The sequence below is a fragment of the Carya illinoinensis genome, chromosome 13, assembly GCF_018687715.1.
Source record: "Carya illinoinensis cultivar Pawnee chromosome 13, C.illinoinensisPawnee_v1, whole genome shotgun sequence".
NCBI classification, from domain to species: domain Eukaryota; kingdom Viridiplantae; phylum Streptophyta; class Magnoliopsida; order Fagales; family Juglandaceae; genus Carya; species Carya illinoinensis.
This window is the reverse complement of record NC_056764.1, coordinates 8,261,926-8,287,473: the sequence shown is the minus strand read 5'-3', so window position 1 is coordinate 8,287,473 and position 25,548 is coordinate 8,261,926. Positions and strand designations below refer to the sequence as shown.

Sequence of the window (25,548 nt, the reverse complement as noted above, 5' to 3'; positions counted from 1 at the left end):
ATTTATAATTACCACTCATGTTCATATATTAATATATATATATATATATAGTCCATATGGAATTGCCCAAAAAATAATTAGGGATATATATATGATCCGAACTAGTTATTATATATATATATATATATATATGATCCATATGAAAAAATAGTAAATAGTAATAAAAAAAATAATAAATCATTTATATTAATAAATAGTAGTGAACAGCTAGCCAGCCTGATGTGGAATGATTATTACGTATAATATTGCTGATCAAGCACGCATTGTATATACAGCTAGAGTTCTGGGATGTGTACGTTTTCCTTAAGTTGGTACAGCTAGCATCTTATCTCCAGATTTGCTTTGGCTTGCTGTTTAGGCTAACAATCTCGTAGACAAAATGCATGCCTACTCTCTCTCTCTCTCTCTCTCTCTCTCTCTCTACTTTTATTATATATATAAATAGTATTATTTGAAGGCCTTTATACCAAATAATATTTATGTGATATGATTTGATTTGTAAGTATTGGAAGCTAAAATATCACAAGCCTAGAGGGTTCTCAAAACTTAGTCCATCAAAAGGTCATCACTAAAAAAAAAAATAAAAAAAAATAAAATATGACAGATAAGAAAGGGAATGTAAAGTGGTGTTAGGATGTCAAGATGAAAATAGGAGACAGGACATAAAGGTAATATGATGTGACATAAAAAAGAGAAGGCATGAGAAAAAAGACAAAGGATTTACGACTTCGAGGGATCCTTCTGATGGACTTTTGGCTAGGTTTCAGGGGTAAGACTTCTCGGAAAGGCTTCTTCAATCTCTAGACATGGGTTCCAGCTATGGAGTCGAGACCAGGAAGAAATATCTATGAAATCTATTGTACGGTGAGAATGAGAGACCATGAAAAACTGTAAATCAAATATATTATAGTGGATTCTCCTCTTCCCAAGTCACTGAGAATGTAGGCTTAGTGCTAAATCACATAAATCTACATGTCTATTTTTTTCTATTTTTTTAACATTTATCTACTGTTTACCACCATAAATATACGCATAGATACTGTACAGGCACACTGGATCAACCAGGGCCCACATAGCACCGATCCAAGCCCAGCACATCAAGGGCCCACGCAGCATCGATCTAGACCCAACACCATCTCAACGAGACCAACGATGAATCTTTCTCCCCCTCTGTCTCCCATGATCGAAGACTCGAGCTACTGAGGGTCTAGTCAAGAGCATGCGAAACACGATGTCAACAGTAAGATTCAATTTTTAAAATTTATTATCTAAATCAAATTATGCATGGTGTGTAGCGTAAAATCTTTCAAATATTATTATTATTATTATTATTATTATTATTATATATAGTAATACTAGGTACAATCATATAATAGTATATATATATATATGCTAATCTGATTACAAAAAATAAATTAAGAATGTATATTTCCATTAATATCCAATATGTCATTGAAAAATATACCCTCCAAATTCTTACCACTATCAAATGAATGAAAAGTGAAAACAATCTTCCAATAGATGAAAAACAAAAATTAATCTCGAGGCACGTAGTATCATTCCCCTTGACGACGATCCTATATATGAAATTCACCCCCATCCTCCAAGAGACAAAATAAAAAAGACAATAAAAAAGAAAAATTAGTAGGACAATGAGGTCGGATGGATAACTAATAAGCTAGGGATCGAGCAGCATATTTGGTACCTTAAACGGCACCCCAAAGTTAGAAATTTCGTGGAATTTTCAGGGAATGGTCGAAGATCATGATTCACGATCAGAATCAAACGGCTCATGTGCTAGTATTCTTTCTTTCAGATTAATCATATTAAAAAAAAGGACAAAGAGGCCGAATGCATGATCAACTGCATGCCATGCAATGATTTATATGCATGTCTAGACTGAAGGGCTTGATGATCCTTGACCTTTGAGATAAACAACAAATTAAAAGTTGGAGGAAGTTTCCTCAAAACTCTCTTTCTCCTATATATATACACTTGCCGTCCAAACTGGGTGACCCCTATATTACACAATAGATATATATAAATATATATATATATATATGTGCTAATAATCCGATCGTGTGGGGTTTTCTGTATACTGCCATTTTAACAACACTTGCTGCGAAACTAGGAAGAATGCATATCGTCCGTGCCTGCCATTGATACAGTACGTACGTACGTAGCTTTTACTTTCATTCGTGACTTAAGATAGATCATGTACATTGATTGCATGTTGAATGTGATCTTTAATTTCCAAATTATAAAGTTGTACGTTTGAATTAGAAAATTACAAAAGATATTAACCAACGATAGCGCCCAACCTTATGGATCGGAAGGAAGCATATATATTACTAATAGTTTGTCATTTGCTTTATATATATAAATATAAATATATATATATATATATATATATATATATATATATATATATTATGGCTTATATATAATTTTATGGTAGAAATAAAATAGATTTAATGTACTAAATCAAATCACGTAATTTACTTTTTAAAAATCTCTTTGTGGTTAAAACATTTCTCTACCAAATTATATTATTAACCTTAATCTAAATCCACTTCATTATCATTTGAGACAAGCATCAATTATGTGTAATTGGTACCTTTGGAGGCTTCCATGCTTAGCTTGTCGGCTTCTCAATATGTTTCTTTGCCTTTTTAAAATTAACCCCATTAATATGGTTTATGGAGACACGTAAAGTCGCCATTTATAATTAGATTGTAAAATTCTTATTCAATCATTAAGAAACTTCAACATGAACAACAACATATAAAAAGGCAAATTCATTTTTTTTTTTAAATTCTTTTAGTCATTTGATAATTTCCCCAACCTTGAGCATTACTCTCATGACACAAAATGACAAAAATGGAAATGATAATTAGTTTCTCTAGAGAAACTAATTAAAGAAATATACCACATATATCTTACATCTTATTGTACGGATGTGATACTACTCATAGTCATAGTCTTTGAATTAATATTTTTAAAACAATAGCCCAATTTAGGCTTGATATATATATATAGGTAGGCAATGTGGATAAGCAAATCTAGGTTAAGATTAACATAAGCATAGTTTAAAGAGATTTTGCTAAACAAATTTGTCTTTTATTTGCTATAACTATATATAAAAGGTCATTATATTTCTCATATTTTTTTGAATAATGCTACTTTGCACCTCCATTTTGCCTCCTTATTTTGACTGTTCATATATTAATTTTTTTTTAATTTTTTTTCTTTTACTTATTGATTAAGGAAGTCACTATTAACGTATTGATATTTTATTTATATTTTTAAAAACATTTAAAAGTATTAAAAAATATGAATAAAAAAATGAGAAGAAATTAAAAATGTGACTTTTTGTCTAAGGGCATGCTCAACAGTCACTGCTATGCGGCACCCTAGCAGCATTCTATTTGTTTTCACCTTGCATTACTTCCAATTTGATACACATCCTATGCCATCTATAATCTTTAACTAGCATTCTTGATTAGGTTTTAATTACGAAATTAGCCGTAAAAAAATTAATAGCTTAATGATATATCTACAAATAAATTATAAGACTACTCTAAACTCCTTTGGAGTAGAAAGTCTTGATTTATAATTTTGAGAAATGGTCAAAGGACAAAATCTAATTAGAGAGACGGAAGAAGTAAATAGGCCCACGAAATTTTGGGCAAGTTCACAAATATCCAAACTTACGCAGTGGAAGCGGAAACCGCGCGAAAAAAGAAACGAGGAACCCAAATAAAAAAAAAACCACCCGTGGAAGTAATAGAAGAAATGGCGGAGAAATTGGCACCGGAGAAACGCCATAGCTTCGTCCACAACGGTCTCTCTCTCTCTCTCTCTCTCTCTCTCTCTCTCTCTCTCTCTCTCTCATCAATCTCTTGGTTTTGTTTGATTCTGGTTTCGGCGATTGAAACGGTGTCCGGATTTTGTATAAATTCTCAATTTGGTTTTTCAGATCAGAAGGTGTTCGAGTGGGATCAGACTTTGGAAGAGGTGAACTTGTACATAAACCTTCCGCCCAACGTTCATCCGAAACGATTCTATTGTAAGATACAGTCGAAGCACGTCGAAGTCGGCATCAAGGGCAACCCTCCGTACCTCAATGTCGGTTTCAATTTCCGCAAAACTATTTGTTTCTTTTGCTTTGATTTGTATTCTATTAAATGGGTTTGTGTAGGTTCGTAACGTTCATTGATGTGTTTGAATTACTGGGTTTGATGTCTCAGCAAGAGCTTACGTGTCCGGTGAAGACGGACTCTTCTTTCTGGACCCTAGGTAAAACTTTTTGTTTTTTTGTTCTATACTCTTTTCCCGAAACTAAAAATAGAAACGGAATCAGAACATAGTTTCTTGAGGATTTTGTTTAGCTCAAGTGAATGGAGTTTTTGTTTTCTCCGAGGTCTCCAATGATAAACAACCTGCATTTGTTTTCATTGCCCTGAAAGATTTCAACAATTGATTATTGTAAATTATAGTTTTTTCGAGATGTTAAATTGGGTTTGTCGCTTGGCAGAGGATGATATACTGCACATAACACTAGACAAGAGGGACAAAGGTCAGACCTGGTCTTCACCCATATTAGGTCAGGGTCAGCTGGATCCTTATGCCACCGATCTTGAGCAGAAGCGTCTCATGCTTCAGAGATTTCAAGAAGAGGTAAATTGTGCTTACTCATGATGGATAATGCTTGATGAATATTTTGTTTGGGTCCATCAGTTGGTTTGTATCTTTGTGAGTTTCATCTCTAGTCTTGACATTTGTTGCTTGTAGTGCCGGTTCAAGAGTGTTGTAGTTACTTTTTCCCATTTTAATCCCATGCCCCTCCTCTCTACCCCTTATGGATACTAGCATGAATGATCCTCCATGAACCTCATTTAAACCAGTTTTTCTTAAGACTTGGGTGACTTTAGCTGTTCAATTATTGGTACCTCAGATTAAGGAGATTGATTTTAAATAGGAATGGAATTTCTGAAACATCATCGCAAAAAATGAAACTAAATAAACTTCCGAGGCCTGGTCCCGCTTGCACTGTTCCTCAGATTACAATCCCTTGCGGTAACTGGAAGTCCGTTTACACCTTCCTCTATTTGAGCTCATTGGGTTGATGTATTTGAATGATTTGCTTTTTTGCGACTTCTGTGAGCTCAGTAATGCTGTGAGATTGTTATTATAGAAAAGCAATTTTGGCAATTTCTGCAGCCCAAGATTATGATAATAGAAACTTTTTTGAATCTAACTAAAACTCTGGCATCATTTCGATTGTGTTTTTTTCCCATACATTGGATATGCCTCTGATTCAAAATAGATTGCATCAAGCTGTATAAACTGGATGGTGATTTTATTCACCATGGACATCTCTTATACTTTGTCTCTTCATCCTGCTGCATCTTTAGAAAGTGCCAGTTTCACATGTATTCTATTGTCTAAACAATCTTCTGGTGGGCTGTTAGTGAGAGAGTAATTGCACTGGGTAAGCTTCAGGGAAGTTTACTTTCAATAACCTAATTTCAATTTTGTATGTAGATAGTACTATCACCACTCATAAGCTGACTAGAGTGCATTATTCTAGGATGATAGATAAGTCTTTGACACAGAGAGCTAAAATAATGGTTATGATCACATTAGAGAAAAGTTTTCTACCTTTCCGAGTGAAGTTGCTATCTTTTCTCAAGCTGTTTACAGTATTGAAGATAAAGAGACAATCTTTCAGGCATGAATAGGATTTTGCCGTACATTATTGAAGGCATTCATGCAAACACTAGTTGTAGTACTTTTACCAGCAGAAATACCCATGTACAGTTGGGTAATTGGTGTTATATTTTAAGACTATTTATGTTGTATTTGGTTGTGCATGATACTTCCACTTTTGAATCCAATTTGAATCTATGACTTTTTTTGTTTGGTAGACTAAAACTGTGATGTGTTTACTTTGGTTAGCATGCCTCATCAAGACTCGTTGTTATGAGCCATGCCATGTGTAATGTCACCCGACATACAATAAATGATCTTAGAAGGCGGATATGAATGAATTTGCCAATATTGTTCTCTTCCATCATGTGAAACATGTTATATTGTTCTCTTTTGTCCCTGTTCCAGTAACGATTGTTTATTTCTGCAGAACCCAGGTTTTGACTTCTCACAAGCTCAGTTTTCTGGGGCCTGTCCTGATCCAAGGACCTTCATGGGTGGAATACGCACTGGTTAACAATCTTGGTATGATGCATTGATTGCTTGGAGTAGTGTGTTTGAGATAATTAAAGTGGTTCCATGTGCTTATTTCCCACTTGCAAATCTCTGTAACAAGTGAATTAACATCACCCGAATTTCTAATTGCTTGTGTATTTTAATTTACTGTTCCTGATTACAAATGTAACATGAAGGATCCTGTGTGCCATTCATTATGAGTGTTTGCAGCCCTGCGTTCCTCACAACTAAAGTTACTTGCCTGTCTATTAGAAGTCGTAAGTTCAATCCCATGGATAGGAGTTCGCGTTGAGAAGGTAGCAGCTGTACTCGAAGGTGAATAAGTTGCCTTTGTGCTGAAACAAGAAAATAAAGAAAATATTGGTAGATGCTGAAATGAATCTTGTTTTATTTATAACTTTAAGTTCTACACTAAAATAGAATAGTTAAATCCGAACAGAGGCAGCTTAACGTTGAGTCCCCCCGAGGTTGCGAGAGGATCAGAAGCACGGCATCAAGCAGAATCAATCACATTCGAAACCATTGATTGTGGCAATAGAAGTGTCCTGTGAATGAGGTTGTAATTGCATCAGAATCCGATTCCTCCGAAGTGAATCAAATTTAAAGATTTATAAATAGGTTCTGTCCAAAGTTAAGCAAACAATGAAAGACAGTCAGCCAACTCGTTCCTATCTCAACCCTCTAACCAATAAAAAAATAATTCTGGATGCCTCGTGGCTCTCCGTATGAACAAAGATCAGATCCTTCTCATTCACTTAGGGGTGCTATATGCATATGTAGAGGTGGGGGCACCACTTTCCTGCAACCTGCCTCCGCATATGTGGGATTGGTATTTCCACCTCTCACCCTGCCCTCGGGAGGCAGGAGGACCCTGGTGCCGGGAGGCGGGGCAAATAACTCATCCGCCCTGCCTCCCGCTCATTTCAAGAATTCTAATGTCTCATTATACCTAAAAATTATAATTTTTAGATCTAAATTATTATAAATTATTATATAATTAAATCTTAATTAAAATATATATATATAATAATAAATTAAAAACTGATAACATAAAAATTATATTATCAATTTTTAAATTTGTTAGATTTGTTTACAAGAGTGTGAGACTCGTTTACAAGATTGTACATGGTATAGACACTTTAGGCCAATCTTATATAAAACTCTAAGGTTATACAAGAATTTTGTATGCGAAATCTTGTAAGTTGAGCAAGACTCTTGTATAATCTTAGAGTTTTATATAAGGTTGGCTTATGATGCTATTGCTATGTACAATCTTGTGAATATAAAATTACTATTTATCTCAAAAGTTTAAACTGACACGTGAAAATTGATAAATTTTATTATAATCGTATAAATTTTTTGAGATGGGAAATTATAAAAATTCCGCAACACCAAAGAGTTAGTCGTATACAGAACCCCTCTGCGGCGCGACACATATTTCAATCTTCCAAACAGACCCGACCACGCGAGCACGCCATTTTGTATGTTTTCTTCGGTTTCGTAAAATTTCTTTCGTATTTCCTTTTGTTTTTTTAATCATTTTCCTCTGGGTTTTCATGGTCTCTCGTACCAATGACCCCTAAACTCACCCACAGATCGCACGGTCGAATTACGATCCCAATCAATGGTGAGAGACCACAAAGACTCGGACATCACGCAGCCAAGCCTTCTCTCTCGCCCTTGTCTGGTTGTGGGCAACTTCTGCCACGACGTTCTCATCCGGGACGGCGTCGTCGTAGGCGAGACCCTCGGCGGGGCCGCCTCCTTCATCTCCGCCGTGCTCGAGGGGTTATCGGTCCCGTACTCTCTGGTCTCCAAGGTTGGGCCGGACTTTGCCTACATGAGCGGTCGTAGCCCAGTTGTCATACCCACCTCGAGAACTACTCTCTTCCACGCGCATTTCGACTCGGAGGCCGACGGAAACGGGCACGGGGACCGGGTCTTGAAACGGGTCTCCGCATGTGACCCAATTCAACCGTCGGATCTCCCTCAAACGAGTTTTGCTTTTGGGATGGCGGTCGGTGTCGGCGGCGAGGTATCGCCCGAGACGCTGGAGCAAATGCTTGAGATTTGTAGTGTGGTGTTCGTGGATATCCAGGCGCTGATTCGCGACTTCGATGGCGTCGATGGGACCGTGAGGCTCTTGGAGTTGAGGGAGAGCGGATTCTTTCGCCTCTTGCCGCGTATTGGGTTCCTGAAGGCCTCAGAGGACGAGGCCATGTTCATGGACTTGGAGGAGGTGAGGAAGTGGTGCTGTGTGGTTTTGACGCATGGGAAGGACGGGTGCACGGTGTATTGGAAGGACGGGGAATTGGAAATCTCCCCGTTCGCCGCGAATCAGGTCGATCCGACGGGAGCTGGGGATAGTTTTTTAGGTGGGTTTGCGGCAGGGCTGGTTCATGGACTGGCTGTGCCTGATGCTGCATTGGTGGGGAACTTGTTTGGGTCGCTGACTGTGGGCCAAATTGGGTTGCCCATGTTTGATTCGAGGTTGTTGCAGGTTTGTTTCTGAAAGTCCTTTTTCTTCTTTTTCTTATGGTATCCAATGTTTTTGTTGCCGGCATGTGTGCTTTCTATCTGATTAATGTTTTATGTTTTGGAGCTTAGCTTTCAACTGTGGGGTGACGAATGGAACGGATAGAAAATATATATCTGATCAAAGAAAATTATGGATTTTGAGCATATAAGTTGAGCGGCATCTGTTAGACATATTTGGCCATTGGAAAGAAGACACGGGAACCTAGGAATGTAATAAAATTCTGCCGCCACTATCTTTAACGACTCAATTTTTGGTCTAGCTTCTGGAGGGGCACCTTTAATTAGAGCTGGCATTTTAATGAGAAGTCATCATCTGGCCAAAAAGCTTTTAAACTGTCTGTTCCCTTCGGGCTAGATTCTCATGCCATAGAATTCACTTGTTCAGAAACATACCACCTCAGAAGTTTACGGATGGGAATTGTTCTCAATGTTTGTGATGTGGTAACTTCTGGTATCTTAACGTGATAGATTAAATGACTTTTCCTTGTTTCTTTTCTATTTCGATTTGTATAGTTGAGGTTGGTGGTTTAGTGTGCAAATTACTACTGTTGCTCGTTAACATATATAAGATTGTTGGAATAACACATCACCTGATTCTAATTACAACGTCCACCTTTGAACTTTCATAACTTCTGTCGCTTGGGGGCATAAGATGTTCGATATTGAGCATCTCAATTTTCTTATGGGTTCTTTGTTTTTGTCATACCAGCTGTAGTTTTCTTTAAACTTTGCATGTTGGCTTGAGAAATGAGTATGATTCATTCCTTAAGCATGGTATAACACAACAGTGTGTTTCTTTCTTCCTTCCAGAGAGTAAAGGATGAAGTGCAGAGGAGGAAGATGCAGTGCGTCAGCGGCAACGAAAGACACGATGATGAGCGGATGTTCTCGAAGCCAGCAGGGCATGAACAGTTCCACGCATCCCTTGGTGCAGCCAAATTAATACCCACATGTATGGTTCAGGAATGTCAATGGGATCTTCCAAGCTCTCCTTCCAGAGCAGTAGAACAGGCTATTCTTAACTCTATTCATGAGGAAAACATTAATTGCGTTGACGGTAAACCATGACACGGAGATCGGAGAGCCAAAGGGGACAGGACATCTCTCTTTTTTGTATCGGATACTTCAGCTCCTACATAGATATTTGTCTCTGCAGTTTTGTTGGTTCTTCAATCATAAATTTCGAAATCCCTTATGACAACTTGAAGCTGTAAATATAAATGCCTTTTAAGCAAGAAAGCTTCTTAGTTTTGTGCATGTCAGTATGGGGTCGCATCTGGGCTGGACTGCAATACATCAGCTCCAGGTGCCATCACTGCCATGCATCTGACGGCTAACGAAGGTTTACAGGAAGATGGTGACCTACTCATTCAGTTTACGCCCATTTTAGGTCTTTTTTCATTGCAAAAACAATAAATAGAAGCAAGAAGAATAGATGAATGAAGTCTTGTGAAAAGTGACGACGTGTTTATCATTTTTCTTTTATGAATTTTTCTCTCCCTCTCTCTCTATTGTTTATTCTCCTTCCTCTTTTCATCTCTATTTTGTATTAGTATTTTAAAACATATTTAGGCCATATAAAGAAATAATGGATAAGCGAACATAAGTCCATTATAAAATTTATTAGTTAAAGAATTTTGTTATGTACAAGTAAAATTGCATACTAATTTACGTATTAATACTGATTCTTTTATATTTAAAATTTAAATTAGTATTATTTTTAATAAAATTTATTTTTAGACTAATAATATTAGATTGGTGCACATATTAGTGTATAATTGTGTTTTTTTAAAAAAGAAATATAACATAGAACGAATTATATAATGAAACGGTGACTTCTATACTTTTAAAACGCTTTCGGTTCCTTAAGGCTTAACATGACAATGACATCAAATTATTAGATATGTAGGTTAGAAAATGAAGATAACATTAAAAGCCTCGTCTTATTATAATTTTCTTCCATTTAACATTGGTCTATTTGTTTTTTGAGAAATTTTAATTATAAATTTATGCGAAGAACACACCTATAAAAGTGTTTACGTGACATAATTTGATTTAAAAGATATCTTAAAATTTGAACATATCTTAAAAGTTAAATCTTAACATACGTAAATAGTGTACTCTACATACTAATTTAAAAATAAAATTATTCTTTTTTTTTTAATGAAAAAGTCGACCAATTGTCATGTTTTCAATCTTTATTCGATGCCACTTCTTTTTAATATCCACATGCATCATATAAAAGTATACAAAGCATTAAGACGAAAGGTGTGGTGACCACCACATTCCCTTTGGATGGAGGACACCCTTTCTTCTGACTGGACAACCTTGTTAATTGTTGCTGACCAATGGATTTATTTCTTAAGGACGATGAAAGTCATCTTTCCAGCACATCAATGTTTGTCCATGACAGCAATGGATGATAGTTTTGGATTTAAGTAACCTATAGTTGTGTTGGGCAATGACACAATGATTTTAGGAGAGAAAAATGAATCCCAGAAATTAGGAGCTCTTCAAAAATCATCCTCGAATATCTTACTCCTCTACTCTATCCTTTTCTCTCTCCTAAACCAAGAAATGTCCTATTACAGTGGCAATAGATTCCAATCAAATAATAAATATAGACTTTTTTAAAAAATAAATATAGACGGATTCACAGGAATTAACGGGCTTTGCTATATACAGTCGGCAAATGCAATCGGCGTGCAGTCGGCTGTACGGAATGAATAAAAAAAATTATAAATTTTTTTTTATATTCAGGGGGACCTACATGAATAAAAAAAAGTTAAAAAAATATTTTTTTTTTCATATAGGTCTCGTATTAATTCACTTTTTTACAACCAACTGCACGACGACTGCATCTGCCGACTGCAAAAAGTATTTCTCAATAATATTACCCAACCGTTGGCCGCCTTTGCCGACTTTGTTGACTTCAGTTTTGGTATTTCTTGGGAGAAATAATTTTGCTACAACGATATTTTATAAAGAGTATTATTACGAATAGTTATTATTATATATTTTATTTATATAATTAGTTAAAATAATTATTTTATATTAAATAAATTATATAATTAATCATATTAATAAAATAGTACACAAAAATAATTATATATAAAAGTTTTATTTTATAAAAATAAATTTATAAATTCATAAGTTTAATATAATATATTAACTTATAAAATTATTTTAATTATAAATTAAATCTAACATATCATATGAATTAATGTCTATTTATAAATTTACTATTATAAAATCTGTTTATGACTTTAGTTCTACCCATCTTTTTAATGGGCAGTTCTACGAAGACCAAAGGTCTATCGATCCAAACAACTGATTATCACTCAATATTCTTTTCTTAAACACTAAGAAAAATATTTCTTAATTTGTAAAAAAAAAGTAAAAAATAAAAAATAATAATTTAATACATTTCTTAAGAGTTAAGAACAAAAAAACAAAAAGAGAAGCACCCATCGGTGCAAATGCTTGGGTCTACCTAGCATTTTTACTTTTAAAAGACCCCACTTCTACCGACGGAGCATGTAGGTGTCGTCATCTCATGAAATTATTTGTTCAAATAGCTGTTTTGATGCCTTTTCATTGTCTTTGTAACATTCATTTGTATTTGTTTAAAAGGACGATGTTATAAATGCAACCTTTATTTTTACTAAATTTTTTTTATCTTATTTCATTTAATTTAATCTAATCTAATTATTATAATTTTTTTAAATTTTTATGTAATATAAAATAAATAATTTAATTTTTTTAAATTTTAATATAAAAATAATATATTTTAATAATATTTTATTTAATTTTTAACTTTAATTTTAACTCATATATAAAAACAAATGAGGAAATTTATTTATCTTATAAAACAGAAAAATACTATTTCTTTATAATATAATCACCCTTGTATTATGATTGCTCATTTGTCTTTAGTTTTGTTACTAATTATGGGCAGTGCTGCACCGTGTAGCACGGGAGAAAGTCATCGAGAATCTTATTTAGTCTTTTTTTTTTTTTTTTTCATGCACTTTTTCAGTTCTCTTAAATAATTTATTTATTTTTATAATATTATAAAAAAAATACTTACTTAATCATTAAATAAATAACGGGACCATTATGGGAATGCTTCTTGATCACAAAGCATTTTCCTTTCCTTTAATGTAATTTTATTTTTAATGAAAGTAGATTTAAAGCTGATTTCGATTCTAAGATGAAATAAAATTGTTTTAGATAAAAAATAAAAATTAAAGAAGATATTGTTAAAATATTATTTTTTTAATATTATTATTTTGAGATTTGAAAAAATTGAATTGAAATTTAAAAAGGTTAAATTGTTTATTAAATTTTATATAAAAATTTAAAATAATTGTAATGATGATATGAGATAAGATGAAGCGTTTTTAGACTCTTAACAACCTTAATTTAGAAGAACCGTGCTACTATTCTGCCCACTGTGGGGAGTGCTACACAAGTTAAAATTATTTTTTTTTATTTTTTATTTTTATATTTTTTAAACATATTTAAATATTTTTAAAATATAAAAAATATTAATATATTAAAAATTACTTCTTTAATTATTATTATTATTATTTTCACTTAGAGTGAGCAAATTAGCTTTGTTTAATTTAGAATTCTATTCGTGTCCTTGTTCACGTGGGAATGGCGTGTGTGGGCTGTGGGCCTGTGGCTAACCATGCGAGCGTGACCCACCGATTCCTTGGTACCCGTGGAGCGTGTGGGGTCAAAAGACACTTTTCGCTTGATAAATAGAGGAATCTCTTCCTGAGTTGCGCCGAACAATGAATCTCTCGCTGAGCTTTTTAACCTCTTCCACCTCCTAGCCGTTATTTCCCGCAATTATAAATTCACCCGAACTTCTCACTTTCCCTTTCCGTTTCACCCTCCTCGACTCTCCGTTCTGCGGTTTCCGACCACCTCAATACCGACCTCTGAGGTTCCCTAAATAAAGGCTAAAAAAAAAAAAACTAGTCCTCTTTTGGCGCCCTCACCAACTTGGTGTTTCGGGCGGCTCCGGTCGTCGACCTTTCATCAGGTGCGATGATGAAGAACGCGAAGCAGACGAAGAGGAGGAGGAGGCTTGGAACGTCCAATCCCGTTGGGAACGATGTAGCGGCGAACGAAGAAGACGAAGAGGGAAAGGTACCCAAGGCGTTAGTGGAGGCCTTCTCTTTGGCTTCTTTACACGACGCTATTTCTTCCTACCGCCAAGTGAACGAAGATCAGGACAAAGCTGCACACATATTCGGAGAGAGAGTACCGGATATTGCCGATTACCCGTCGGCCAATTGGACTTCGGGTGCGAGCTCGTCGGGTTCATCAGAGGGGTTTGTTGAGACAGGCTGCGTTCAGAACGTGGTGAATGAGAAGGGCTTCCGAGGGCGTAAGCAGAAAAGAGTGGTTGCGGCGACAGGGACGGTTTCGACGGTGTTGGGGAAGGAGTACGTGAAGTCGAGGCCTATAAGGAGGGACCCGAATAGGTTCAAAGGGCTTAAAAATGGTTTCTTTGAGACAAAAGAGGCAGAGCAGTTTCTGTGCTCGATGCTCGGAGACGAGTGCGAGCTAAGCATGGCTGTTGTTAGAGACGTGTTCTGTGAGTACCCAATACCATTTTATTCCTTAATGGATTGAAAGACATGAGTTTAGTTGGGATGTTGCTAATTATTTCCCATGCCATGTGTTGAAAGCTAGTTTTATTTTTTATTTTTTTATTTTCACCCAAATTTCATTTTGAGCCTTAAGATACTGTTATGGAAAAGAAGTATTTGTGGTTTTATTCTCTAATGCAAGCTATTTTCATTTTCAACTTTAGCCTCAGCTATAAAAAGTTAAAAACTCGCACAGACTCGCACGCGCATGTGTGCATGTGCGCACCTATATTATGTATGTAGTTCTCGGTCATTTATAAGATAGACTTAAGTTGTTAAATTATTCATCCTAATGTCGTTCTCACTTAGTTCTATTCTTTATCAGTCACTCATCCCATCATATGTCTATCTCCTTCTAGTGTCCCCCCTCCCACAGGCGAGTCCCTTAACCCCTCAGCGAGTCTGTCTAAAGTTCTATTTGAATGTGTTTTCTGATATCTGTCACTGTTCCTCTCGATCGAGGCATTCTTAGTGGTTGAATGATTTAAGATATGATTGATTTGGACACCGTACTCAGGAAGTTCTATTTGAATGTGTTTTCTGATATCTGTCACTGTTCTTTTTGATCATGAGAGGCATTCTTCGTGGTTGAATGATTTGAGATATGATTGATTTGGACACTGTACTCTGGGGCTTACTTTTAGTTGTTTATTGCATGATCCGGAAATATTTATTTTTGCAGGTCAATGTGGATACGATGTTGAAAAGGTATTTTGAGTATTATGAATTAGATTTTGTTTAAGTTCTTTTCAAAATGATGTTGGACCATAACTATGCATATCTTACATTTGATGTTAAATAAAGGAACAAAGGGACTGATTTGCTGTTTATTTGCTTCCTAGGCCTTGGATGCATTGCTTGAATTTTCTGCTTCCACCTTTGAGCAGTCCGGGAATGGTAGATACCTTGACAATACCATTAACTATAAGGAAGATATAAGATTTCTTATTGAGCGCAAAGACAGTGTAAGTATGTTACTTTACTGGTTGATTTTTTTTTGGGGGTTCTTGATTAAAGGTTCCTGTGCCAATTTATTAATGAATAATGCTATTAATCATTCTTTTATCTATCACCCTTTCATAATCCTTTGATGTGGCATTAAATAGTTGACATATAAATAAAAGATAACAAATAGTTTTCCAATCATTTGATGTCACACTAGGGGTTAATATGGTTAAAAAGATGATGAATAATATCTCTCTTATTTAATTGTTATCCTTTTGGTTTTTGTTGGGTCACATGTACAAAAAATGCATATCATCTTTTCATTTTAGTTTTGAGAGACTATGAAATTTATTAAGAAAGTTTGTGGGTTATGCCTTTTAGGACTTCGTATTTTGGCCATCACTTGTATTTGCAGTTTAATATTGTATAATAAATTGAGCTATCATACAGTCTTCCACATGAGAGGCTCAGGAATCCTCAGCTTTCCTTGGCAATGGCCTTCTCCAAGATTGGCCGATTGAGTTTATGGAGGCTGGGGTGAAATGAATGGTCAATGGTTTTGAGTTTGATTTTATATGCCCATTAAAAGGTTACTGGACATTTCTTTCCTAGAAGAGTAATGGCTTCTTGCATTTATATATGTTGTTATTTTGGTGTCAAATCTCTCCAAAAACCCTTTGTTTTCTCTCCCTTCTTGTTTTACAAATGGACATTAGTTCCAGGATTTTGATGCTTTTGCAATTGTCTATCCAGTTCTGCATCAATAGTTTTTTATTTTTAAACCAAATTTATTAATTATGAAGAAATTTCTGGGGGAGTTCTCAATTAATGAATTTGTGATATTTAGTCAATTGTGAAAAAAGCTAGAAAGACAAAAGTGCATGTGAATAAAAATGTAGCGTAATTTTCTGTGTGCAACCAAAGTCGCATCGTCCCCTATCCTGCTTGTGAAGGGTTAACCACTGATGGTGTAGCATGTTTTAGTCATAATTTCCTTTATAATCCAGTTCTGTAAAATGGAAATATTTCATTTTTGAATTCACTGTTTGGTTATGTGCTTTATTTAGTGATCTTAGAAAGTTTTGTAACAGTTTACAGATAGGGCTTCTGATTGCACTTCTCGTTCATCTGAAAGTGAAGCTCTGGATAATATATGGTCTATGGGCAATGGTCACAGGTATTTCATTCTGGATTTTTTTACTTTTGTGGCTTCAATATTATTGTGGATGTTGTTATCAAGTTTCCATTTTTTTCCCCAATTAGAAGGGCTGCAGAGGGCATGCTATTATGGTTCATGGACTTGGGCGTTGAACTTAGAGTGAAATAAGGGAGAAAGTTGATGAGGGTTTGTATAGCACATACAATATGGCTTGATCATGCATGTTTTCATAGTTTGGGAGGCAAGAAGCTGAAAGCGTCAATTTTAATATTTTGAATTAATTAAAATACAGGTTAATATAGGAAATTTGAGTTATGGTCTAAACAGATTTCATTAACTGTTGTTTGTGTGATGTTCTATTTTTCCATCTAGCTAGTCTCCAGGTGAGGTGATGTTTTAGTACTTGGGAACCTATAGACCCTCAACAGTTTTTGATTTTTTTTTTTGATTTTTTATTTGTAAGTGAAATAATTTTATTAATCAAAGAATAGGCAAAGCCTGATACAATGTATAGTTTGCCCTAACTAAGTAGGAGCAATGGAGATAAGAAAACCATGAAAATCTAGGCCGTTAAAGTCAACAGCAATGGCCCAAGTACAAAGAGTTAGTAAAGAAAGCTTTCGATTCCTCCATCGATCTCTCTTTGTCCTTGAACGTGAAATCATTGCGCTCCTGCCACAAACACCACATAATGCATATAGGGATCATCTTCCACACAGCTTTATTATAGACCCTCAACAGTACCTCACTGCAGTTGTTTTGGATCCCCTGAAAGGAGTAAATTCTTCGTATTTTGCCGAAGGCTGAGGTTTATATAAAGTTTTTGTTTTTAGAAGAAGATTATATCAACTAAGCAGATCAAATAAGAATTAAGCTCATAAACAACAGAAAGATGTTTCTTTTGAGGATCTTTGAGTTTGAAAAAATTTATGTAGAAAAAGAGTGAGTCCTCACATTTGAGTTTTGTATCAAATACTCGAGATTGTGTGACCACCCGTCAGGGTGCAGCCTAGTGATCAAAAGGGTGGGCTTGGGATGAGTTGTAGACTCAAACACCCTAGGTTCGATTCCCACTAGGAGTCTCACCGGATTTCTTGATAAATGGTTTTAATGGATAAGGTCATATACTGGGGCTTACTCCCCAAGTGTAGGTCCAAATGGCCCTGCCTTGGTGAGGTTCCATATCACTGGAAAAGAAATCCTCAAGTTTGTGTGGACTGTGGATGTGTTTGGTTAATCGGTAGCCCTCCAATGTTACTCAATATTGTGCACAACTAATGAGTACTTCTTAATCTGAGTGTTCAAATTTGGTTTCATGTAGGATCTACTAGCTTATGCTCATTGCTACTTATTATGATATCAGATTCTTCATGCTCGTGAAATGATTACATCTTTGCATGGATCTGTTGAAAATATAAAAGAATTGCAAATCAATTTGGTGGTCCTAGTTAATATCGGTCAAAGTGCAATATCAATTTCTCTCCATTGAGGATATTTGTGCTGAGAACCTGATTCTACAAGCCATGTTGTTTTCTTCACTTTAGGAATTATGCCAAGGTTCTTGCCGGTTCTGAAGCTGATTCTACACCAAATGAAAGAAGTACTGAGTTAGATCTACCTCAAAAGGTGTTGGAATCTTTGTTTCACATCTCCAAGAGTCCTGACCATGAACCAAAGACAATGAATTGGAAAAATGTAGTAAAGAAACTCCAGTCACTGGGCCCTCGGTTTGATGTTTGTCCTTCTAGTTTTGCAGAACCTCAGCAAGATACTTGTGGTACTCATCATTAGCTTTGTAATGCTTTAGTGCACTTGCTATCGTGTGTCCATATCTTTAGTTTTCAAAAATAATTACTCGTATCTTTTTATTGTCATTTCACTATTTAGTGTTCTTATTTTCATCAATAAAACCCATCCCTAGTTCTCATCAATAAAATTCTTATTTACTGTCAAAAAAAAAAAAAAAAAAAGAAAGAAAGAAAGAAAAACCATCAATAAAATCCTTCATTACTTGTATTTAAAAAAAAAAAAAAAAAAAACTATCTTGTGTTCTATCAGCAGAAGTGATTAGCTACTTTGTATTTTCTGTACGCACTCAGTGGTAGCATGGATGCACAAAGTCAACTCCTATTCAAAAGTGCTTCTTTTGTTATAATCTGAGTGTTAATATTCAATAGCTGTTTTGGAATTTAAAGCACTTCTTTTTGGTCACAGTTTTAACATTTATTTCTTGGTGAGTTGTTCTAAAACTTTTCACTGAATACAAGCAATTTGATAGCACATTTTTGTGTAATAAGTGCTTGTCAGCCGTATCAATCTCTTTACCATGGGGATTTCTCTGGAATTGTAGCTAAAGGAGACGAATATCATGTGTTCAGAAAGACTTCGCAGCAGCACTGGGATTCAATGAGGTCTTACAATCAGAAAGTAGGGTGTTTTTGGTTTTCATGGCAATTCTGGTTAATTATTGACTTAAAGAATCTTACGAGGACATTCTGCAGGCTGCAGTGGCATTTTCCAAGGGAGAACGACACCATGCGGCCTACCTTTCTGAGCAGGTTTGTTCTACTTCATACATTGTAAATTTAATGTATCTATGCTTCAGTGTAATTGGAATTCATTTTATTTTATTTTTTATGATGGATTTATTGTACACCTAGAAACATTATAATAATTCAATTTCGGACATTTACAGCTTATCTACGGCAAATAGCCAAGGGCTGCCTTGAACTCTTGACCTTTTAGATTTGGCTTCCTATTGGAGCACTCTTGATCACAGTTAATCTGCAGTTTTGTTAGTTTTGATTCTTATATGCTTTTGTAATTTTAATTTTTGGCTGATTTGCTAGTCTAATGGTCTTGAGGACCAATTGTTGCTTATCACGTATTATGGTCGGGCTTATGGGCAAAAGGTCTTGCTTTGTCATGGTCATAATTGTATGTTTTGTTTGTCTTGACTCTTGAGTATGTTTCATAATAAAATGTGTGAATGGTAAGTCCATGTATCAATCAAATGAATATAATTATGATGGGGGGCCAAGGTATGCTCGCTTGCTGTCTTGTTCTCCGCCATGAACTTCCCTTGTTATTAATAGTTCATCTCAGCATTCAGAATGAATATAAATATAGAATAGAACTTCAAGTAAATATATGAATTAATAGACTATGGAATATAATGATTAATACTCTAAAAAGAACTTAATTGTTCTAGTTAGAGTATGTTTGGCCTTTTTTGAATATGTTGGCTCATGCCACGAGTGGTGGATATCTTTGCGTGTTGGAAAGCGTGGTTTGAGTCTTCTAGGCAAGATGCTGTGGAGAATGATTCCCGTCTTGTTTAATGTGGTGTCTTTGGGAAGAACATAGTGAAAGAGGTTTTGAAGACTGGTCAAAAGCGGATCCTAGGAGTTTGCCTCGATTGCCTGATGCATGGTTCTTATGCGAGGAGTCATGTATTTGGGATTTACTTACCACGGGTGGGTCCTAAGGCTACCTTGGTGAGACTCCTCAACATTAGACAAAAAAGGGGGTTTTGAAGAATGGAGATGAAGGTGGTGGAACTCAATGTTTCCTTCAATTCTAAATTTGAGGATATATTTTATCTTTTCACTTCTTCTAGTTAGATATTTCTCTTGTATACTTCTTGTATACTTTGTTTCACTTTTTTTATGGGAATCTTATTCTTTATTAGAAATTACTCATTTCTTATAATCCAGATGCTGATAGATCCTTATCTTTACATTCAAATTTGTAAGAATTTACAGAATTCAAATAGTTAGATTTTTTTTTTTTTTTTTTTTTTTTTTTTTTTTTTTTTTTTTTAACTTAATGGATTTTTTTCTATTCATTTTTAGTTATACTCTAGGTGGTTAACCAGATAAGTTCCATTTGCCTAGGGTAAGGTACAAACAAAATTGGATCGAGAGGCGGATGAAAGGGCAAGCCATGATATATTTAAAGCTAGGTTGGTGCATTGCTTAAAAGAGCAACATCAAAGTTCTCTTACCATTTTACCTATAACTTCCTGTTCTATATTTAACTAAGCAATTGCTTCCAATCTGCAGAAACAAGGGCATAGAAAATGTGATTACAATTGATTTACATGGGCAACATGTCAAACAAGCAATGCAGTATGTAAAAACTCTCCTCCTGCTTGGCTCATATGTGCCCTGTAAGTGTCTGGTGCTCCCTCGTTATTTATTTTATTCTATCCTTGTTTCACACAAAATAAGGCTTGCACTTTCTGATGTTCTATTTATTTGATTACCAGCGGTTCAAACTCTCAGGCTTATTACAGGAAGTGGGTCCCATGGTGTAGGGAAGTCAAAGGTGAAACAATCGGTATGGGTTTCCAAATCATCTGACTTTCTTCTATTTTGTTGGATCTTACACTGCAAAATATTGGCGAAAAAGTTAAGAGGGGCTGCATATTTTGTATGGCTGTTGCATACTGGAATTGTAGTTAACCTTTGGTATGCATTGTAGCAAAACGACTAAATTGGATATTTTGGAGAATTATATGTGCTCCAGATTATTGTTGTCCTTCGATTTTGGAATACATTAGATAGTGCCAATAACAGAATAGTTAGCAACTTTTGGTGTCACCATCATGCAACCTAGTGTTTAACACGAATGTACTGGTTAGCAATGCTATAGATAGCCAGCCAAACCCAGCGAGCGTGAGCACTCACGCAAACTTTGAGTTATACAGAACACCTCATTAGCTTAAAATAGTGCCATCTGGGCTCTTGCGATTCATAAGTGAGCTAAACTCCTTTTTCCATTAGTTTTGATTTAATTGGTAAAGAATTTATTGAGTTATGATTCCATGGAATAAGAACTCATTTCATTTACCCTTGACATATTTTCCTTGATGTTTACTTGAAATAAAGAAATAAATGAAGCCTATTCCTGATATGTGGCAGGGGGATCAACAGTGTAAATAAAGTTTACCATGTTGGCCTTCTGGAGTTGACTTAGTGGTTATAATTTCTTGTTATTAATCTTTTCACAGTTTGCCTGTTAGATCTTGCTTCATCTTCAGAGAGAAAAGAACTTGCGTTTGTATCATTACTCTTATCTAACCCCTGGATGCTGCACGCAGGTTATCACACTTATGCAAAAGGAAGGTATAAAATGGAGTGAGGAGAACCAGGGAACGTTGCTAATCAAGCTCAGTGGATCCAGAGACTTCACTTTTATGGATTCTGAAAGTGATACAGAGTAAATTTACCAACTTAGTTACTTAGCAGTTAGCACTCACCTCTAGTTTTTCCTTTTCTTATCAGAGTTTGTTGTCTAACAATAGAGAAGCTCATGTCTCATAGTGATCTTGCTTAGGGCCCAAATTGGTTATAATAACATCAATGTAGAAACTCTTTCTTTCCATTAGGTTGTTGAAAGAGAGTTAGACAGCTTACTTGTAAATGTGCTGAGAGGTTAAGCTGCGGTCACTAGAGTTATTGACCAATACTCTAGGGCCCAGAGTGATTACTTCGGCCAGCATTAACTACTTAATAGATAATGTGTGGTTTACTTCATGTGTCTATCTTTCTCTTATTGTAAGATGAGATCTAAATCTGTCTTTATAGTTAAATTTTGCGTTAATCTCAAGTGTTTATTGACAGGATACTTGACCCTGATCACTTAAAAGTTACACTAACCTATTGGCCATTGCTATTTATATTGTTCGTTTCTTATCAAACTTCCAGACTCCAGTGTGCATTGCTTTTGTCACTGTTCATATGTAATCCTACATGTTGGAGCTTTTCCACTTCTTTATTTAAATTGAATTTTTTGAATTATAGAAAATGACAAGATCTGCACTACTTTTTTTTTTAAGGAAAATTCTTCTTGTCATCCTCACACTTCACACACCACACTTATTTTAATTTTTTTAATTAGTACTGAATGCTTTAGATTGTGCTACCTCGCTTGCCTCAATAATTTGACAGATTATTGCTTAAAGTTTAAGAAAACTTCAAATAAATAAAGAATAATTCTACTTAGCCATATGAAACTTACCTTAAATGACCTTCTTGACTGATTATAATGTTATGTCACGTGGTTTATTAAAAAAAAAAAAAAAAAAAAAATAAAAATGTAGAGATAATTTAAAGTTCGAGTTTTTATCTTTTTGTATTTTAAGATGTCTTATTAACTTGAATATATGTTTTTGTATTTTTTTTAAATCACATGACACAACGTATGGTATCGAGTTATCTAAGGTGTTGTTTGAATAGTAAGTTAAGATAAAAGTTAAAAGTTAAATAAAATATTATTAATATATTATTTTTTAATATTATTATTATTTTAAAAATTAAAAAAGTTAATTATTTATTATATTTTGTATAAAAATTTAAAAAATTATAATTATGAGATAAGATAAAATACTCGTACTATTCAAATTCGCCTAAGTTAAGTTTTAGATGATAACATAACTGTATTCATGAAAATAATAATAATAAATTAAATTTTATTATGTATAAATAAAGTCACGTATTAATCTGCATACCAATATTGATTCATTCATATTCAAAATTTAAATTAGCATTATTTTCAATAAAATCTATTTTTTAATCAATTATATTAGATTAATACAGTTGTGTTTACAACTAAATTTTTTCTAATAAATCTGCCCTTCGAGTTCGGACACCGCTTACAACATGGACTCTACACTCTACGCATTCCCCTTGATATAGTTAACAACGCAAAGCTCCCAAATCACAACCCAAAAATTAAACCCATTTACAAACTAAACCCATTAAATCATTTACAATCACACTTTTAACCATTATCAAAACAGCTACAATGACACTCATCAACCATCAAATTTTTCAAATTGATCAACTCCAAATTTCTCAACTGCAGTGACACAGTTGGATAGTGGCATCAATCCTCTCGTTAGAAAGCAGGCCTATGAACTTCTAGTGTACTTTGCATGCTGAACCTTCAATGTATATACCTGTAGCAACTAAGGAAAAAAATTATTTAAAGCAATGTATATAGTATAGAATAATAATGTGCCATACACACATGGAGTCCTCTAGTTATAAGCACAACATTATTCAAAGCAAGAATTTGAATCATATATATTAAAATTACCAATTCTAAAATGTTGACCTTTTTTTTTCCTTGGCTTCTTGATCCAAAATCAGAGGTCACAAAATCATAAAGTTAGAGACCATCAACAATGAATTGATTCGATAAGAATTCACACCTAAATGACCTAGTTGATCATCTCATAGCAGCAGAAACTGTACTAGATGCCAATGTGTCATTCTCTTTTCATTTTTCTTTCTTTTTCCATGCGTGCTATTATCCTTCTCATGTTAGACTGTAAAAGCATGTTAATAATCCTTTTTAGAGCTAATTATCCCATTCCCACAACTGAAAACTGAGTGAGAAAATATATAAAGGAAGAGGAAACTGGTGTGAAAAACGTGCTACCTCAACAAGAGCACAACTTTTTCTTCCCATTCTAGCACTCATATACACAGATTCTATGTGGACTTTACTACTTTCTCCTACAAAAATAAGGTTCTTGCACTGCAATTTCTTAAAGGCCTTTGTAAGGTCATGCCTCCTGCAGATACCATCTGATCAATATACCCAGGTGTTATTGACACAATATGTAATTTTGTTGAATTTGTAAATGCAACAACAAGAAGCCAATATCATTAAAATTCAATTTGGCTTTGTTTTTTCTTTTTCAGTTTGCCTTACTGATCCACATAACCATACTGTCACCATCTCATGGACATAAGCTGGGTGGTATACTATGCAGTTGGTTTCAAGACATATACCAATTTCAGGCCAAATTTTGTATGTGAAATGCAAGCACCAGCTATGTTGCTTCTCATTTCAACAGTAAACATATAAAGTCAAATTCAAATGGGCACCATAAGAAGATTTCAACCATAATAACAAGTTGAAGCCTTCATGGGTGGGGAGTAATTCAAACCAACAACAATGACATAACAGTAACCATTGGATGTATAGGCAAATTTCTTTGACGAATACACATTTACCCATTTACAAAAGGAAGACATTACAAAAGGCAAATTTTCAAGAAGATTTATAAACGTGCAAAAGGGGACAATAATATCAAACCTTATATTGTTTATAAATATTCAAAGATGAATAACACTTTGATTCCAAAGTAGGTCCAGTCCTGTTTGATAAATTTTCATCATGATGACCTGGATTCATTATCCTCTCTCTTTTATTTTTTTTTAATCCATGGCATGGATCCCTCACATTTGAACTTGTCCAGAATTTGCTTATTACCCATCAAACATCAACCAGTCTAAAGAATTTTCAAGCAGATTGACCAATTCAGAAGTCACCCACATTCTAAATTTTTTGATAAATCTTGAATTTAGTTACTAGAAACACTGGGTGATCAAAATACTTGTTACTATTTTGATGTTTGCAAAACCAGAATAAAATATAAAACTCATAGGACATTGGTTTTACATGTCTGTTCCAGAAGCTGCCAATTCTTCAACAAATCTATTGCCGAGTATACTATAAATGAGATGAAAAACTGTTTTCCATTCCCATTCGCTTGGGAAAGCATCAAATCAGATTCAAATGATGATCTCCAATAAAAAGACAGCAAGAGAGAAGAAAATGAAGAGAAAGAATTGACAGATCTGAGACTTGACCGACTTTTAAACAAGAGTACTTCTACATGCAAGCTGACGGCGGACGAAATTGCGCACTAATGATGACGTGGCAGCTGAAAATTAAAAAAAAAAAAAAAAGGCGATCCCACGAAAACTTCTTCCGCACACTTGTTCAGCCATTTTCCCCTCCCAGGTCGTCTTCAAGCTGCTCCGAGCGACACTGACCTCAGCTCCTCCGAGCGACCAGCCTCAACTCCTCCGCTCGACGATCTCATCAACACCACCTTGTCTGTGCGACCACCTCCTTCGCGCGACCACCTCCATTGCACAACCACCTCCTTCACGCAACCATCTCCACTGCACAACCACCTCCACTACA

The 25,548-nt window shown here is 34.9% G+C and overlaps 3 protein-coding genes across 4 annotated transcripts; all 3 read left to right on the top strand.

The window, feature by feature from the left end:
• Positions 1-3,684: 3,684 nt before the first annotated feature.
• LOC122291388 (nudC domain-containing protein 2) lies at positions 3,685-6,455 on the top strand. Its single transcript, XM_043099081.1, has 5 exons — positions 3,685-3,844; positions 3,980-4,128; positions 4,251-4,299; positions 4,538-4,680; positions 6,143-6,455. Exons 1-5 carry the CDS (start codon positions 3,796-3,798, stop codon positions 6,227-6,229), a joined length of 477 nt encoding a protein of 158 aa, XP_042955015.1. The 5' UTR covers positions 3,685-3,795; the 3' UTR covers positions 6,230-6,455.
• A 1,137-nt stretch (positions 6,456-7,592) lies between these two features.
• On the top strand, positions 7,593-10,176 carry LOC122292878 (inositol 3-kinase). Its single transcript, XM_043101422.1, has 3 exons — positions 7,593-7,709; positions 7,824-8,728; positions 9,577-10,176. The coding sequence occupies exons 2-3, from the start codon at positions 7,853-7,855 to the stop codon at positions 9,832-9,834; spliced, it is 1,134 nt and encodes a 377-aa protein (XP_042957356.1). The 5' UTR covers positions 7,593-7,709; positions 7,824-7,852; the 3' UTR covers positions 9,835-10,176.
• A 3,375-nt stretch (positions 10,177-13,551) lies between these two features.
• Positions 13,552-22,079, top strand: LOC122292432 (SMR domain-containing protein At5g58720). 2 transcript variants are annotated; one of them, XM_043100788.1, is made up of 11 exons: positions 13,552-14,380; positions 15,118-15,143; positions 15,323-15,400; positions 16,472-16,557; positions 18,084-18,316; positions 18,890-18,966; positions 19,041-19,097; positions 20,436-20,503; positions 20,604-20,710; positions 20,810-20,880; positions 21,644-22,079. In XM_043100788.1, the coding sequence occupies exons 1-11, from the start codon at positions 13,828-13,830 to the stop codon at positions 21,764-21,766; spliced, it is 1,479 nt and encodes a 492-aa protein (XP_042956722.1). In that variant the 5' UTR covers positions 13,552-13,827; the 3' UTR covers positions 21,767-22,079. The 2 variants fall into 2 exon arrangements, with proteins under 2 accessions (XP_042956722.1, XP_042956721.1); XM_043100787.1 differs by having other exon boundaries at positions 15,278-15,400.
• The last annotated feature ends 3,469 nt before the right edge of the window (positions 22,080-25,548 follow it).

Bases quoted from the DNA above. Each gene is read 5' to 3' on its own strand.
- LOC122291388 (XM_043099081.1), top strand. From the start codon at position 3,796: ATGGCGGAGAAATTGGCACCGGAGAAACGCCATAGCTTCGTCCACAAC. The intron at 3,845-3,979 runs GTCTCTCTCTCT...TTGGTTTTTCAG, and splicing joins CCATAGCTTCGTCCACAACG to ATCAGAAGGTGTTCGAGTGG. The intron at 4,681-6,142 runs GTAAATTGTGCT...TTATTTCTGCAG, and splicing joins TTCAGAGATTTCAAGAAGAG to AACCCAGGTTTTGACTTCTC.
- LOC122292878 (XM_043101422.1), top strand. From the start codon at position 7,853: ATGGTGAGAGACCACAAAGACTCGGACATCACGCAGCCAAGCCTTCTC. The intron at 8,729-9,576 runs GTTTGTTTCTGA...TCTTCCTTCCAG, and splicing joins TTGATTCGAGGTTGTTGCAG to AGAGTAAAGGATGAAGTGCA.
- LOC122292432 (XM_043100787.1), top strand. From the start codon at position 13,828: ATGATGAAGAACGCGAAGCAGACGAAGAGGAGGAGGAGGCTTGGAACG. The intron at 20,504-20,603 runs GTTGGTGCATTG...TCCAATCTGCAG, and splicing joins CATGATATATTTAAAGCTAG to AAACAAGGGCATAGAAAATG. The intron at 20,881-21,643 runs GTATGGGTTTCC...TGCTGCACGCAG, and splicing joins AGTCAAAGGTGAAACAATCG to GTTATCACACTTATGCAAAA.